General features: G+C 37.4%; 1 protein-coding gene across 2 annotated transcripts in view; it reads right to left on the reverse strand.

Moving 5' to 3' along the window:
* The window catches only part of zfyve16 (zinc finger, FYVE domain containing 16), a 42,927-nt gene that overhangs the window by 25,138 nt on the left and 1,517 nt on the right, over positions 1–16,272 (reverse strand). For both annotated transcript variants that reach the window (XM_051685097.1, XM_051685096.1), the window contains exons 3-4: positions 13,936–15,947; positions 9,312–9,408 (exon numbers count right to left, since the gene is read on the reverse strand). In XM_051685097.1, the coding sequence (XP_051541057.1) occupies positions 9,312–9,408; positions 13,936–15,947 (2,109 nt within the window). The remainder of the gene's footprint in view (positions 1–9,311; positions 9,409–13,935; positions 15,948–16,272) is intronic.

Below are 16,272 nucleotides of genomic sequence, written 5' to 3' on the forward strand. Positions count from 1 at the left end.
AACAAATAAAACATAATAACTATTCATAAGAACTAATTACACATGCAAACACAACAATGACTAAAGGTTTGCATAGCATGCAGACATGATTTTAGTCATGAGATTACACAGAATGAGTTTCATTCTGTGCCATTTCAGTCATCATTAAGTCTGTGCCATGTACTTGGCACCATCTCCTGGTGGCCATATGTAATTAGAGTGACTGATCACATGAATCTCTGCCCAAATATGGAGGACTATCACCACTGGTTGGCGCATTCCATGATGCTACAGCATTTCTGATAATGTCATCTGATACAGGATAGCTAACGGGTTTGTAGCCAGATAGCAAGATGCCAGAGAGCCAGATGCCGTGTACACATTGTGCTTCTTGTGGGTTATATAATGATCTATGTAAACGATTACTTGTGTGTGGGCTTGTTTTAAAAATAATCGTCCTTCTCTAATGGTATGTGATATTTTATGTTCCGTTTATTTTTCGTGAAGTTATAAACAAAGGCGCAGCATATACAGTTGAAGTCAGAAGTTTAGATACACCTTTAACTTCCTAGCTGATGTCTTGAGATGTTGCTTCAATATATCCACATAATTTTCCTTCCTCATGATGCCATCTATTTTGTGAAGTGCACCATTCACTCCTGCAGCAAAGCACCCCCACAACATGATGCTGCCACCCCCATGCTTCACAGTTGGGATGGTGTTCTTTGGCTTGCAAGCCTCACCCTTTTCCTCCAAACATAACAATGGTCATTATGGCCAAACAGTTCAATTTTTGTTTCATTAGACCAGAGGACATTCCTACAAAAAGTAAGATCTTTGTCTCCATGTGCACTTGCAAACTGTATTCTGGCTTTTTTATGGCGGTTTTGGAGCAGTGGCTTCTTTCTTGCTGAGCAGCCTTACAGGTTATGTCAATATAGGACTTGTTTTACTGTGGATATAGATACCTGTCTACCTGTTTCCTCCAGCATCTTCACAAGGTCCTTTGCTGTTGTTCTGGGATTGATTTGCACTTTTCGCACCAAACTATGTTCACCTCTAGGAGACAGAATGAGTCTCCTTCCTGAGCGGTCTGATGAGATATTGTTTGTACAGATGAATGTGGTACCTTCAGGCATTTGGAAATTGCTCCCAAGGATGAACCAGACTTGTGGAGGTCCACATTTCTTTTTCTGAGGTCTTGGCTGATTTCTTTTGATTTTCCCATGATGTCAAGCAAAGAGGCACCGAGTTTGAAGGTACGCCTTAAAACACATCCACAGGTACACCTCCATTTCAGTTCACCTCCTATCAGAAGCTAATTGTCTAAAGGCTTGACATCATTTTCTGGAATTTTCCAAGCTGCTTAAAGGCACAGTTTACTTGGTGAATGTTAACTTCTGACCCACTGGAAATGCGAAAGTCGATTAAAAGTGAAACAATCTGTTTGTAAACAATTGTTGGAAAAATTTATTGTGTCATGCACAAAGTAGTCCTAAACGGTTGCCAAAACTATGGTTTGCTAATATTAAATCTGTTGAGTGGTTAAAAAACACATTTTAATGACTTCCACAGTGTATATAAAGTTCTGACTTCAACTGTATGAGCAACATCTGTTCACTTGAAACATGTAGGACAAAGACATATACTTAGCTATTACTCGCTATATTTTTTGTCTGTGAGAAACAAATAGGCTGGTTGTATTCTACTTTCTGAGAGCTTTTTAACAACATGTGACATGGCTATTTGATGGGTTTGATGTTTTTATCTATTACAATAATATGTACTGTGATAAAAACTATTTTTTTTGGTGATAAAACAATTTTTTTTAATAAATGATCAAAGCACTTGTTCAGTTTTGGTCATAATGCATAGATACATTGTAAAGTACAAATTCTAAGCTTTAAAATGATACCTATTTTGTGTTGGTCAAGACTGTAGTTATTCATATTTTAATAATTACTTTTTACCCTCACCGGCCCACTTAAAGGGTTAAGCTGGGACACGAGAAAGTATTTTAACATCAAAAAAAGTTACACATATCAGCTTTAATTGTGGCAGCTGTAATTGAGGCTAGTGGAATAAATAATTGAGATTATAATCACAGAGAGTTGTTTATAAACTGAAGGGCAATCTGCCACCAAACTGAACTGAAGAAACAGGATGTCCAGTGCAAACTGCAGCTCAGTGTGCTGATACCTTCTCTAGTAGAGAGTCAGGCTTGATTTGCATTATGTTGATTAAGATTCATGGACACTTATCGAACTGATTCTATTGGCACTGCATCTGACAAACTCAAACATGTCAGCTATCAACACAAAACTGTAAATATGCTGCACTGTAAACAATGTCTGTAATTTTATTGGTAAAAACTGTAAAAATGCTACAGAAATAAAACATTGATTAACGAATATTAACTGTAAAATATACAGTAAAAAACTAATATATTTTAAGACAATACAGTAGTTTTTACAATAAAATGTTGTACAAATTAAATGATTTAGATGTAAAAAGTATGATTTTCCTGTATAATTAATGGTAAAAAATTTTTTACATTGTTTAACAAGAGAGTACATGTACTTCTAACAGTAAATTATTATTAAAATTACAGTAAAAAATAATTGGGCGTTCCCACAATTCCCTGCATGGCCCATCATATTTCATTATATTTTATGGGAATGGTTATGTTTCTTATTTTTAATATCACTTATCTTTATTGGGGTGTTCTGTTTTATATTTAATGTAGTTTAGTTCATGTTTACTGCATTATTTATATTTCACATGTGTTACCCTGATGGTGTTTAGTGTTTGTGTGAGTGTCTCTGAGCACTGTCTCGACATGTTTATTGGTCATTGCTCCGGGAAGAGCCTCTATTGATGAACATCATATCATCATGTGCTCTTCTGTAATTTTTACGGTGATTAACAATACCTTATAAAGTAAAAAGCAGATTTTTACAGTTTCAGAAGGTTAATATCAAGATTGACGGGGTTTTTTTTCTGTAAATTTAAGATAATTATTATTATTTTTTTAGTGCCATCGTGGTCATGTATATTACAACAATTTTAAACTGTAAAATGTACATGTTGTTCTGTAAAGTTGTTTACATTTTAACTATTTTTTACATAATTATTCTGGCAAACACAGCTGTCAGGTTTTTTTTGTTTTGTTAAAACAACAGCATTTTTTTTTACAGTGTGGCTCACGCTGAAAATTACTATGATGACAAATACACCTAGGCAAAAGAAAAAAGTGAAGCCAAGAAATAAATACCAAAACAGCTTAAAGATGCTGCAGAAAAGTTAGAAGTGGAGGTCGACCGATAGTGGATTTTGCAGATACCTATAAATAAGGTTTAAAAAAAAAACAACCCCCAACACCACAAGCACAGGCTCATAGCTGATTAATCGGCCGATAGATTTTAAAATTAATAATATGAATGAAAATTCCACTAAAATGTAAAATAGTGCTCTATTACAAAAATAACAATACTGACATAACCATGAAACCTGCTACTTAACCTCTTTGGAGCGCTCATGTTTATAACCTTACAGTAACAAAATACAAATGTGAGCAGTTTTCATCCTTGACTTTAAAAAAATAAAATAAAAAAAATAAAAAGTATACATCGTTGATTTTTGCCAATAACTGATCCAAAAGCAACCATCAGTGCAGATTAATCGGAAAAACAAATATTTAGGTTGAACTCGTTAAAATTCATAAAAACCTAAACTACCTCACATAAAGCGCCAAAATGTACAATTACACTTTTAAGGCATAGTTCAGCCTCAGTCACCATTCACAGTCACTTTCACTGTACTGAAAAAAAAAAAAAATTGCAATGAAAGTGAATGGTGACTGAGGCTATCATTCTCCTTAACGTCGTCATCTGCATTCCACGGAAGAAAGTCAGTCATCCAAGTTTCGAACAACATGAAGTCGAGTAAAAAAAAATTACAGTATTGTCATTTTTGGGTGAACTAACCCTTTAAGTCCCAAGAGATTTCTCTTTGGTTCAGTGTTGTCCTAAACTTACCTCATCCCAACTTAACTCCAACCCAAATTCTTTTTCAGCTTCATCACAGGTTTCACGTAAGTCTCCAAGGACCGTGTTAGTACATGCTGAGCAATGGATGAAGTGTCGCCCATGCTGATACACGAGAGAGAGCACGCATGTGACAGAAGGATGGGGGGACGGCCCAGTTCTCGTCCTGAAACGGGATCCAGTCATACGAATGTAACTGGCTCCAACTGAGCTCCTAGTACAAGCTCTGTCCATCGAAGAGACGGACAAGGTTGTGTTAAATGGCTGCCCCAGGCTGAGGGGGTGACGAAACCCTTGTCTACTGAAATGCGTGACGAAGCAGGAGCTGTGTGTGTGTGTGTGTGTGTGTGTTTGTGTGTCTAACTCTATTCCTCAAACAGGGAGTGAGTAAGAGAGTGGATCACGAATACTGCACCAGGTGGGTCCAGTACCACCACCCCCCCACCACATACACACACACACACACACACACACACACACACACACACGCGCGCGCGCGCTCAAGGACATGCACCAGTGCCCTGGCTCCACCCAGCCCTGCACCAAACCCTGCGAGAGCTGGCTGGTGACTCGTAGCACTGACATGCTGCTTTGTGATGAATGTCCTTTTTAATGTGCAAATAAACCACTCACTTGGCCACACACCATGAGCCAACCTCTTTTTACAGACCATCCAGGACAAAAAATAAATAAAAAAATACAACGCCTTGATCTTCTCCATTAAATCAGCCCTTGAAAAATAAAAGAGCTTCAGATGCTTAATCTGAAAAGGTTGCCCATAAATTAAAAAAAAAAAAGGGTAAAGGGCATCTCGGCTGCTTCATTTCAAAAGGTGCACGAGAGGTCCATGAGTCTTAAATTTAACAAAATGGTACATCCCATCCAAGGACATCGGTGTCACCTTTCATTTAGGCTACTTGACAAATAATCATACTGAAAACTTGAGCATCGAGAGACATGATTGAGAAGGTATGAATGAAGTTTAAAAGGGATAGTTTACCCAAAAAGGAAAATTGTCATCATTTACTCACCCTCATGTAGTTTCGAAACATATGACTTTCATTCTTTCATGGAACACAAAATGAGATATACATACATTAAAAAAAATAAAAAGAGGAAAGGCCTTTTCGAGCTCCAAAAAACAACCACTATAAGAGTAGTCCATTATATATTTATGCTATATTGGTATATGTAGCTTTGTTTGCCTTGTTTAAAGCTCGACAGCCCTTGTACACTATATGCATTCACTGTATGAAATGAGGAGCTTTGCAAAAAAAAGTTAATGGTCATCTTTCATTTTTTGTATGAATGATTCTGCACTAATATCAAAGAAAACAGCTGGACAAACTGCTGTAGGTTTTGATGGAATCACATTAATCTCTTAAAGGAATATTCCCGGTTCAATACAAGTGAAGCTCAATCAGCAGCATTTGTGGCATAATGTTGATTACCACAAAAATTAATTTAGACTCGTCTCTAAAAAAATAAAAAACAAATCTGGGTTACAGTGAGACACAATGGAAGTGAATGGGGCCACTCCGTAAATGTTAAAATACTCACGGTTTCAAAAGTATAGCCACAAGGTGTAAACAATGTGTGCTAATATGATTTTAGTGTGATAAAATAGCTTACAAACCTTTTCTGTGTAAAGTTATAGCCAATTTTACAACTTCGTTTCCATGAAGATGAAATGCTGTAAACCCTAAAAGCCTAAAATGACTGTAAAAATGGTTTAAACAACTTCACAGCTCAAATAATACACTAGTTTGAACAGAAGAACTAATGTAAGTGCTTTTATAAAATTATAAGCTTCACATTCCTGCCTTTAAACCCTCCAAAAATTGGCCCCATTCACTTCTATTGTAAGTGCCTCACTGGAACTTCGATTTTAGCTTTTTTTTTTTTTTAAAAAGAAAAGGAAGGATGAGTCAAAATAATTTGTGGTAATCAACATTATGCCACAAATGCTGTTGATTGAGCTTAACTTGTATTGAACCTGGAATATTGCTTCAAACCTTAAACGAATACCTTGTGTCTTTAGAGACCCGGGACCTCATTCCACCCCCTGTACCTCATCCATTTTTGGAGTTGTGCCCAAACATGTTTAGTATTCCTCAGTCTCTCTCTTATAAATAGTGTAACACACACACACACACACACACACACAAAATTGCAACAAACATTATATATATTTTTTTAATAATGGTTTAAGTACCAAAAGTGTATAGGGTCTCTAGAGACCCGAGGAATGTAAGTGTGTCTGGGATTTTTTTTTTTTCCGCACTTCCATAAATTATATATTTTTTGATTATTTTGTATCTATTTAAAATTTCCATCACAGGATATCTATTTCTTTGTTTATTACAAGAGAAAAGAGTACTATATTTATATAAACAAACACTATTTCATGTTGATTTTCTGTGCAACAATGAACTAACCCATATGCGTGTACACATATATTATACTTAATTCGTTCTCGAGGCCGCACTGAAGTTTCAGTGATGGTTTTGATTTACATTTGACATTGCTAGCTGATGCAGAAGCAATACTGAAGTTAACTATAGCAAGTGTAACACACTATTGTCTTTTGGGTGTACTACTGAAATAATGTAAGTTTCGCTATTTAGGCTCAAGTGCCTGAGAAAATATGTGTATTTGTGTGTAACTTCGGTGTAGCTGATGTGTATCATATGTGTAGATTATGGGTTATGTGTAGCTCAAAATGTGTTTGTCAGCCAGTTGCATCTCATGAAATTTCAGTGTGATAATTCAAAATAATGAATCCTGTTCTATATTTGTCCTGATTTGTTGCATTGTGTTAGATTTATGAAAAATCTAAATCAAAATAAATGAAAAATTAGGGGTGCAAAAAAATCGTATCGTATGATATGACACTCACTATACAATACCACATGAACTGTATGATACATAAACACATTATAGTGTAATTAAAACCATTCAGCGCAATACTGAGAGCTGCGGAACAGTCTCCTCCCCGGAGAGGCAGTGCTGAGCGCTCACAGGAAAACAGATCAACACACTTACAGTATATAGGCGAGAAGATCAATGACAAACAGCAAGTAGATTGTATTGTAGCGGTACAGCTTGTCAAATTTGCCAAACAACCGTGTCATGTCCTGGTGCTACAGTACATCAAATATGTCGTTTTATTTACGCCAACATCACCACGCAAATTGGTGGATTTGTGAGGCAGAAACAGCAGCAGTAAGTTTAACAGCCGACACGTCTTGAATGTGACATGCACAACAAGATGCTCATAAATTATGAGTCATAACTATAAAAAAAAACAGCTTATTCAAAAAACTGAGAATGTAAGAAATCTGCGATTACATGAGACTTATAATAATCTGCTTTTGACTTCGAAATGTAAACAGTTTTGAGAACAAGACTTGCGCACGTTATAAGCCGGCAATAACGCCGGTAAAGTTTACATGCAACGTGAAATGGGGAAGAGGGCAAAAAAAAAAAATAATAATTACATGTGCCGATCGGTTTTTTCTCAAGCAACTAAATAATATTGGATTATGGGGGCCTGGGTTGCTCAGCGAGTATTGACATTGACTATCACCCCTGGAGTCGCGAGATCGAATCCAGGGCGTGCTGAGTGACTCCAGTCAGGTCCCTTAAGCAACCAAATTGGCCCGGTTGCTAGGGAGGGTAGAGTCACATGGGGTGTCATGATGTCATGTCCGTAAATACAGGAAAGAAGTGCCGGCTGTCACATGTTCCGGCTGAGGATGCTGTTCAACTCAGTTCAGTAATACTTACACAGTTTAGGAGAGCGTCACTGCAGTCTGGATGGATGTTTATATGTTATCCGTTTGGCGAAGTTGTTTACCTGCTATAATGATACAGTATGTTGTCTAGTGGGGGTAATGCTTTTATGAATCGAACATTACCCGTGTGATCCGTTGTCAGGGGAAGTTACTGTGCATGTTTACTAATACGTATGAGTTCTGAAATGGACTTCTTATAGGCTATATATTATTTTTATGTTTAATAAAGTATATTTTATCCCCATTATTGCTTGTTATTTTACGGTGTTATTAGGCCTACAGTTTCACTTGCTTTATCAACTGCCGTGTTCATTTTAGTCAGTTTTAGTCTTTTGACAAAAATGTTCTTTAAAAAGTCAATATTTCATCATGTTATATTCATAAATTTTAGTCTTGACATGCAAAATGGACAAAAGTGTCAAACTGTAACAGACCAAACTTTAATCAAATATTCAAGTGTTTAGAAAAAAAATAAATAATAATGTACAAGGGCCTGGGTAGCTCAGCGAGTAAAAATGCTGACTACCACCCCTGGAGTCGTGAGTTCAAAACCAGGGTGTGCTGAGTGACTCCAGCCAGGTCTCCTAAGCAACCAATTGGCCCGGTTGCTAGGGAGGGTAGAGTCACATGGGGTAACCTCCTCGTGGTCGCTATAATGTGGTTCTCACTCTCGGTGTGGCGCGTGGCGAGTTATGTGTGGATGCCGTGGAGAATAGCATGAAGCCTCCACACGCGCTACGTCTCCGTGGTAACGCGCTCAAGCCACGTGATAAGATGTGCAGATTGACATCTCAGACGTGAAGGCAACTGAGATTCGTCCTCCACCACCCGGATTGAGGCGCTTTTTCCAATCTCGTCTTTGTTATCATTGACGAAATCAAAAAACCTTTCGTCAACAAACGTTTTCATCATTGATTTCGTTGACAAGATTAATAATGTCAAAATACTGAAGTCTTACATTGAACTTGAATCAACAGTATCATGAGTTTAACCTCTTAAATTGATAAGTATAACACAATACAAATATTAGTAGTCGATAAAACACTTGAATAATCATATTAAAATAAACTTGTAACTGCTGGTGATTCAGGAGAGTCCCCTGTTCTCAATGTAAAAGCACTTTGAGTGTAGTGACAGAAGTGTACAATTCATTCATATGTAAATAAGTGCTGTTTATCTTCAATGCAAGTAATATATCATTTTTAAAATGTTTAATCTTACAACTTAATTATATCAATATGAAAATAACACGTTATATCTTTCAGTCATGATCGCACAGGCGATGTCCAGGTAATCTAAAAATCATGAGATTCGTCCGCCACAAGAGCAGTGTTGAAACACGACGGATGTAACGTATTCTTCCACAAATTGCTTGCAATTTTAAGTTTCAACCACAGATGTCGCTAGAGAGCACAAAGTTACGTAGTGCAGCTTTAAGTATATTTTATTAAGACAGCCGTACATTACATTAAAGTGGTTTAGCACTCACCTCTCTGTATGGTAACATGGCAGGTGACACAAACTCTGGCCTCTTTCTCAAGATATTTCAGTCTGCATTTACGGTTACAGCAGCCTGCACAGTACACCTGCAAACCAGACCACATTATACACTGAGTAAACGCAGTACTTCATCTCTGAAAACAGGCATATACCTGGAGATAACTCTCTAGTGTCCTTTAGCTCATTTAATTTATTGGCCCAATATGTCTTGAGAAGTGCAATTCAGTGCAGCAGTTTAAGTGGGAAACTATACCGGCACTAAAAATACACCCTGCTGACCCAGCAAATCCAGCTCTATATTTAGCAACTCCAGAGCAGAATAAACTACACACTTACATAATGAAAACAAAAAGACCCCACACCAATAGATAAAATGAATACGTTTGCTGTCTCAGAGAGAGGACTACAGGCTTTAAGACTTTCCTGGTGTTATAAATAGATGTGTATACAACAGCAGGTCTTTGTTTCAAAATCACAGCAGCTGACTGCATGTTAATTCATTGATTCACACTGCGGTTATTTTCCATTCACCTCCAAAAGTCAGGACAGACCCAACTCCTATACAAAGTCACTTTCAAAATTGAAGTGATCTGGAACACATTACTAAGAAACTAAGTAAGGGATAATAAACAGTCAGTCACTGTTTTACCCTGAAAGAGTTTATTTTACAATAATGATTTCCCAATCTGTATATTATAACATGGGAAATAAATAAATAATGGCCATTAAATATTAACTTGAGTTTAAATTATTTTATTATGCAAGAAGAGAAAGCACCGAGCAATTTGAAAGACATGAAACAAGTACAGCTATGTTTTTAAATGGAAATACTTGCCTGAGATAACAGTCCATTTTACAGTTTTGCGGTCATTATAATAAAATATTTGACCACAGAACACCATGATTGACCAATCTGAACCAAGCATTCTAGAGAGCTGTGTAACAATACTTATTAAATAGGGCTGTGTAAAAAAATAATAATAATTGCAATCTACAATTGAACAATACCAAAAAAAAAAAATTATAATTTGTTATATTTTAATTTCACTGTACAATACGATTCTATTCATTAAAATTAGTAAATGCATTCCTATATTTACTGTGTATTTTCACATTGAGAATCAATGTATTAATCCAAAAGCTGAAAATAAAATTGCTTTGAGGCTTTATATGGAGTTAGGATGAAAATAAGGTGCATTTCGAACTGTTCTGAGACCAGTGCAGACAGACAGCACACTGGAGGATAAGTCATTCTCTAAATAGGGAGCAAGGGAGCATCCTATAGCTCTATGCAACCAAGTGCATTCACTCCTACAATCTGATCAAAAGTTCAGTTTCAGGCTGCAGATGATGTTTGGATATGGAAGTATTATAATGACAAATGTCTTTGAAATAAAAAGCATGCTGAATTGCACTAATTGAAAAATAAATGCATTGCATTAACAGTGCTTGCATTTTTTGGGGATGCAATATCATATGGTTGTATATTTAAGCTGTAAATATTTCAACTGAAAACATTTCACACAATTTCATCATTAAAAATGCAATAATAAATATTTTTTGGAAAGTGGATTCATTATTTGAGGGGGCTGGGTAGCTCAGCGAGAATTGACGCTGACTACCACTCCAGGGTGTGCTGAGTGACTCCAGTCAGGTCTCCTAAGCAACCAAATTGGCCCGGTTGCTAAGGAGGGTAGAGTAACATGGGGTAACCTCTTCGTGGTCATGATTAGTGGTTCTCGCTCTCAATGGGGCGTGTGGTAAGTTGTGTGTGGATCGCGGAGAGTAGCAGGAGTCTCCACATGCTGCGAGTCTCCGCGGTGTCATGCACAACGAGTCACGTGATCAGATGCACGGACTGACGGTCTCAGAAGCGGAGGCAACTGAGACTTATCCTCCACCACCCGGATTGAGGTGAATAACTGCGCCACCACGAGGACCTACTAAATAGTGGGAATTGGGCATTCCAAATTGGGGAGAAAAAAAATAAATAAAAAATTTCTTTTTTAAAATTTCATCTTTATTATTCAACAGGTAATATTCAGTCCATTATATTTCGCTTTGCAAATCCACCTCTCAGTGGTTAAAATTCAGTTGGAAATCTAACCTTGAACATCCTGGCATTGAAAAAAATGCAGTAGAGTGCCGATGCACAATCTTCACTCTCTGCTACTAGGCAATCGAAATTCAATCACTGAAATTTTAGAGGCGAATTTGCAAAGCAAAATATGTTTTTGATTTTTTGTCCTTTTGTAGGCTTTTTAATGACAGAATTAGTGGAGAGGAGACAGGAAAATGACAGAGGAGAAGATTGGGAATGGGACCTCACCAGCCAGGACTCAAACTCAGGTCACCTGCGATGAATCAGCACCACATGTCATAAGCGCAGCCTGTTAGGCTACGGCTCTGACAGCAAAGCAAAATATAATAGACTGAATATTACCTGTTGAATAATAAAGATGAAATTAAAAAAAAAAAAAAGAGGAGGAATTTTTTGGAACAGAATTTTGGAAAGTGGATATTGCATTTTTAATCATGAAATTGTGTGAAATGTTTTCAATTGAAATATTCACAGCTTAAATATACAGCCATTTGAAATTGCATCCCCAAAAAATGCAAGCACTGTACATTTTTTGCTTGTTTATTAGGTGCTACTAGTTACAAATCAAAAAGACGATACGTTAGCACAGAAGTTGGCACAGACAAAATGCGTCATGTTCGAAATCGAAGGACTACCATCACTTGTCTTGAATAATCGTCTTAAGTACTTAAAACAATGTTTACTCAAATTAGCTAATATTTTGTTGTGTAAATTAACATTATAACTAAAATATACCCAAATTTATCTGAATCAAATCAGTAAATCTGTATCAACACTCAACTGTTAAATTTAATTCATCCAATTTAAAATCTGATTCGATAAGCCACGTTAAAAGCCAATGTAAAATAACTTTTATACAGGGTGGCCAAAAACAAACAAAGAGGGCCACTGTGTTTGATTGCTCATATCTTAAAAATGCATAAAGGCGTTTGCACGATTTTTGGCATACTTCTACGACTTTTTTTTAAACAACAAAATGACATCACTGTGATGACATTGTAAGCAACAATTTGCTAAAAATAAATAAGTAAATAGTCTGGCCGAAAAAAAAATAAAAAAATAAACGGGGCTGCAGGGCAAAAGAGAAGCACCCAAGTTTGCTGCTATTGAAAACTTAGCTAAACAATTTACTTATTTATTTGCAGCAAACAGTTGCTTACGATGCCGTCACAGTGAGGTAATTTTGTTGTTTAGAAAAAAAAAATCATAGAAGTACGCCAAAAATCGTGCAAACACTTTTATGCATTTTTAAGAAATGAGCAATCAAACGTAGTGGCCCTGTTTTTTTTTTTGGGCCACCCTGTACACACGTGACTACAGGTCAATTTAATTCTATAATTCTAAGTTGCCTGATGACCATAAACAGCCTTCATCTACGTTAAAGGATTAGTTCACCCAAAAAATTGTATCCTCTCATGATTTACTCACCTTTAAGCCATCCCAGATGTGTATGTTTTTCCTTCTTCAGCAGAACCGAAATGAAGATTTTTATAAGCGCATTTCAGCTCTGTTTGTCCATACAATTAAAACTGAACAGGTGCCATCAGGCTTCTGGCCGTTTGATGGTCCAAAAGGCGTATTTATGTGGCATAAAAGTACTCCACATGACACCAGTGGATCAGTTAATATCTTCTGAAGAAAATCGATAACTAAAATATTTTTAACTATAAATCGTTACTTCCTGCCAGAGCTGAGAAACGGTTTGAAATGACCTAACTCTCGCATGATGTTCATTCCTCTGTTGTATACAAAGCGCGCACTTCCGTCCTCTCACGTGAACGCACCATCATGCTTGTGTCACGTGACAGCTCTGTGATGGGTTGACTGGAAGCAGGAAGCTTTTTTTAAAATGTTTAATTATCTATTTATTCTTTTACACAAACCTATCGATTTGCTTCAGAAGACATTCATCGATTGGACCGTCAAACAGCCAGCCTGATGGCACCCATTCACTTACATTGCATGGACAAATAGAGCTGAAATGTGCTTATAAAAATCTTCATTTCGGTTCTGCTGAAGAAGGAAAAACATACACATCTGGGATGGCTTAAAGTTAAGTAAATCATGAGAGAATTTTCATTTCTGGGTAAACTATTCCGTTAATGAACTACAATACTTGGCAGAAGTTTATTGTTGTTGTTATTATTAATACATCTAATTATATAAGGCAATTGAATTCTATGTAAGTGCACCGTAATCTATATTATTTCCATTTTAAAATTAATTGGCAACTTCGAACAACAGTTAGGCTAATGAATAATCTTACTTGGTGGAATAACTCTACTGTATTTATTAATATTAGTAATTTTTATTGAATATTGATATCTTTTATCTCACTTTATAAACACAATGAACCACTTAAGGCCATGCATTTGTTATTTTATCACATTAAATGAGGTAAACATCCCTTAACCATGGTAAAATCAATGTAACGCACAGCCTAATATAGCTTAAGCATATTTCAGACAATACTGACTACTGACACTAAGTGTAAATTCTTAAACAGACTTACTTTTCCACATGCCCGGCAATGGTGTCTCCTCTTGGTGAAGGTAAACTTTTGCCCACAATTCATGCAGTTGGGTGCCTCAGAATCTGGGACCCATGGAGGTTGCTTTGATCCCAAACCATCTGCCTCATTTCCTGGCTGATCTAAAGATGCTTCCCCATCCTCCAGTGTCTCTCCAGGATACGGCGGAGGTTCTGAGAGCTCGTCTTGACCATAACTGGCCTCATATTGCTGATAAGAGGGGTGATCAAAGTTATGTTCATCCTGGTTGGGGGTTGGTTGCACCACAGACGAAATTTGAGTGCCAGTCTCTGTCTCGGGGCTAATCGCATCAGCTTCAGCTTGGCTGGTTGTGTGTCGTATGGTTTGGTTGGACAACTGCTTTGGTCTTGCACCTCCATAATTTGACTCTCGGTTGGAGGAGCAAACGGACTGAATTGCAACAGGGCTGGTTATGCTTTCATGGCTAACTGTTTGTGTGGAGTCTGTTCTCAATGGGCTACTGTCCTGAGAAGAAGAAGAAATATTCGAGCCTTCACTCTCCTCCAAATATTGAAGCGAACCATCACTCTCAGGTGAAGCAAACGTCTCTACTTTACAGCTCTGCAGCTCCCCATGTAAAAAGGCATCTCCATCCACATCTCCATTATAGTCCGAAAAACCATCATCTACAAATGTTTCTGTGGCTGTGTCAGAGTTGATTTTCACACCTTGACCCATTAAAAAGGCATCTAGTTCCTCGTCCGTTACCATCATCCCGGTCTGGTCACTTTCAGGAAGGTAATCGTTGGCGATTCCAAACTCGTATGAATAATTTGGGCTCTCTGAATAGGGAGAAGAATCTCTACAAGTTATTTTCTCTGTTGGGGATAAGGTGCACTTAAAGTTTCTTTCAGGGTAATGGCCCAAGACGGCTGTAGCCCCTTCAGAGTTAGACATGATCTGGACCAGCTCAGGTTCATCTTCAGGTGATGAATCAGGCCTAAAGGGGGAGAATGGAGTTACGGGCTCTTCTAACGGAAGAATTAAATCTTCAGCCTCCTTAATGGCTGAGGTTTCTTCCGGTTCAGCCTCATCTTTGGTTTCAAGCAATGTTGTCTCCTGAGGTTCTAAATATGCCACAAGAGACCCACACATAGATACAGCCATTGGCAAGCAGGACAGAGAAGGTTCCTTCTCCAAGGAGGGACTTCCGGACGAATCTTCTGGATTTTTGACATTGTCATCTTCAGAAGGTTGTGTATCCATCGAGTCAGGCTGGAATGACACAGTATGGTCATCATTGATTGCTAAAATATCCTCATCTGTAGCATGAGAACCTGAATTACTAACAACTTCCTCATTCTCTGGACTGCATGGAGCACTGCTTGGGTCATTTGAGTTGGAGTCTTCAAGACAGGTACTTTGGATGTCTGTGTGTTTGCTTTCTAAAGGTATTGTGTTAACTGAAGCATTCAGAGGTTCTGTAATCTTGTCTGAAGCTGCTGGTAATATGACATCAAGCAAGCTGAAGGAACTTGGAGGAACCTCAAAGACATGTTTCTGTTCAACATGGTTGGACTTAGAAACATCATCTGAAAAAGATACAACTGGACTCTCAAAGTCAACTAGAAGTTCCTCATCAGTTTGTTTCTCAGTAACATCCAGCTCTTTAAAGTCTTCATGACCATCAGCCTGCTGGAGCTTATTAGATCCTGTATCATTCACCAGGTCACACACAGGTTTCAAAGACCTGTCTGGACAAGGAGGTACAGAACTTTTGAGACCTCTGCTGTCAACAGAGGACAGGAGGTCCACACCTGTGAGCGGCCTTTCACTGGAATAAGAATCATTTTGGTTTAAGGTGATACTTTGTGATGTTAGTCCATAGTGCAGTGCATTGACATCTGGGAGTGTTTGTGAGACTGAGTGTTGCTCTGGTTTGAAGATCTGAAGGCCCACATGATGACCAGGGAAATGTGTAGAGTCCGGACATGAAGGACTTGCAAATGTGGCAGGCTTGTTATCAAGCTCCTCTGAAAACAAAGTAATAAAAACAATAGTAAAATACAGCAGTTATCAATACCTTAAACACAACAAATGAAAGAAATACATTTTACATGGCACTCTGGAATACTTTGTCCCAGGCAACTGATTTCCTAAATAGCTGTTCTAGGCTTCATGTCTCTGATGCACTCATTTTATTACTCATTTAAAGAGTAAATCATGTGAAATAGAAGAATTCTGTGTATATACTGTATATATATTATTGTAGTGTGTCCTATATATCCTTTTATAAAAATGACTAAGACAAAGCCATAAATCTTATGACATCTATCTATAAATATATCATAACATGCT

Source organism: Myxocyprinus asiaticus, chromosome 43, assembly GCF_019703515.2.
Source record: "Myxocyprinus asiaticus isolate MX2 ecotype Aquarium Trade chromosome 43, UBuf_Myxa_2, whole genome shotgun sequence".
Classification (NCBI taxonomy): Eukaryota; Metazoa; Chordata; class Actinopteri; order Cypriniformes; family Catostomidae; genus Myxocyprinus; species Myxocyprinus asiaticus.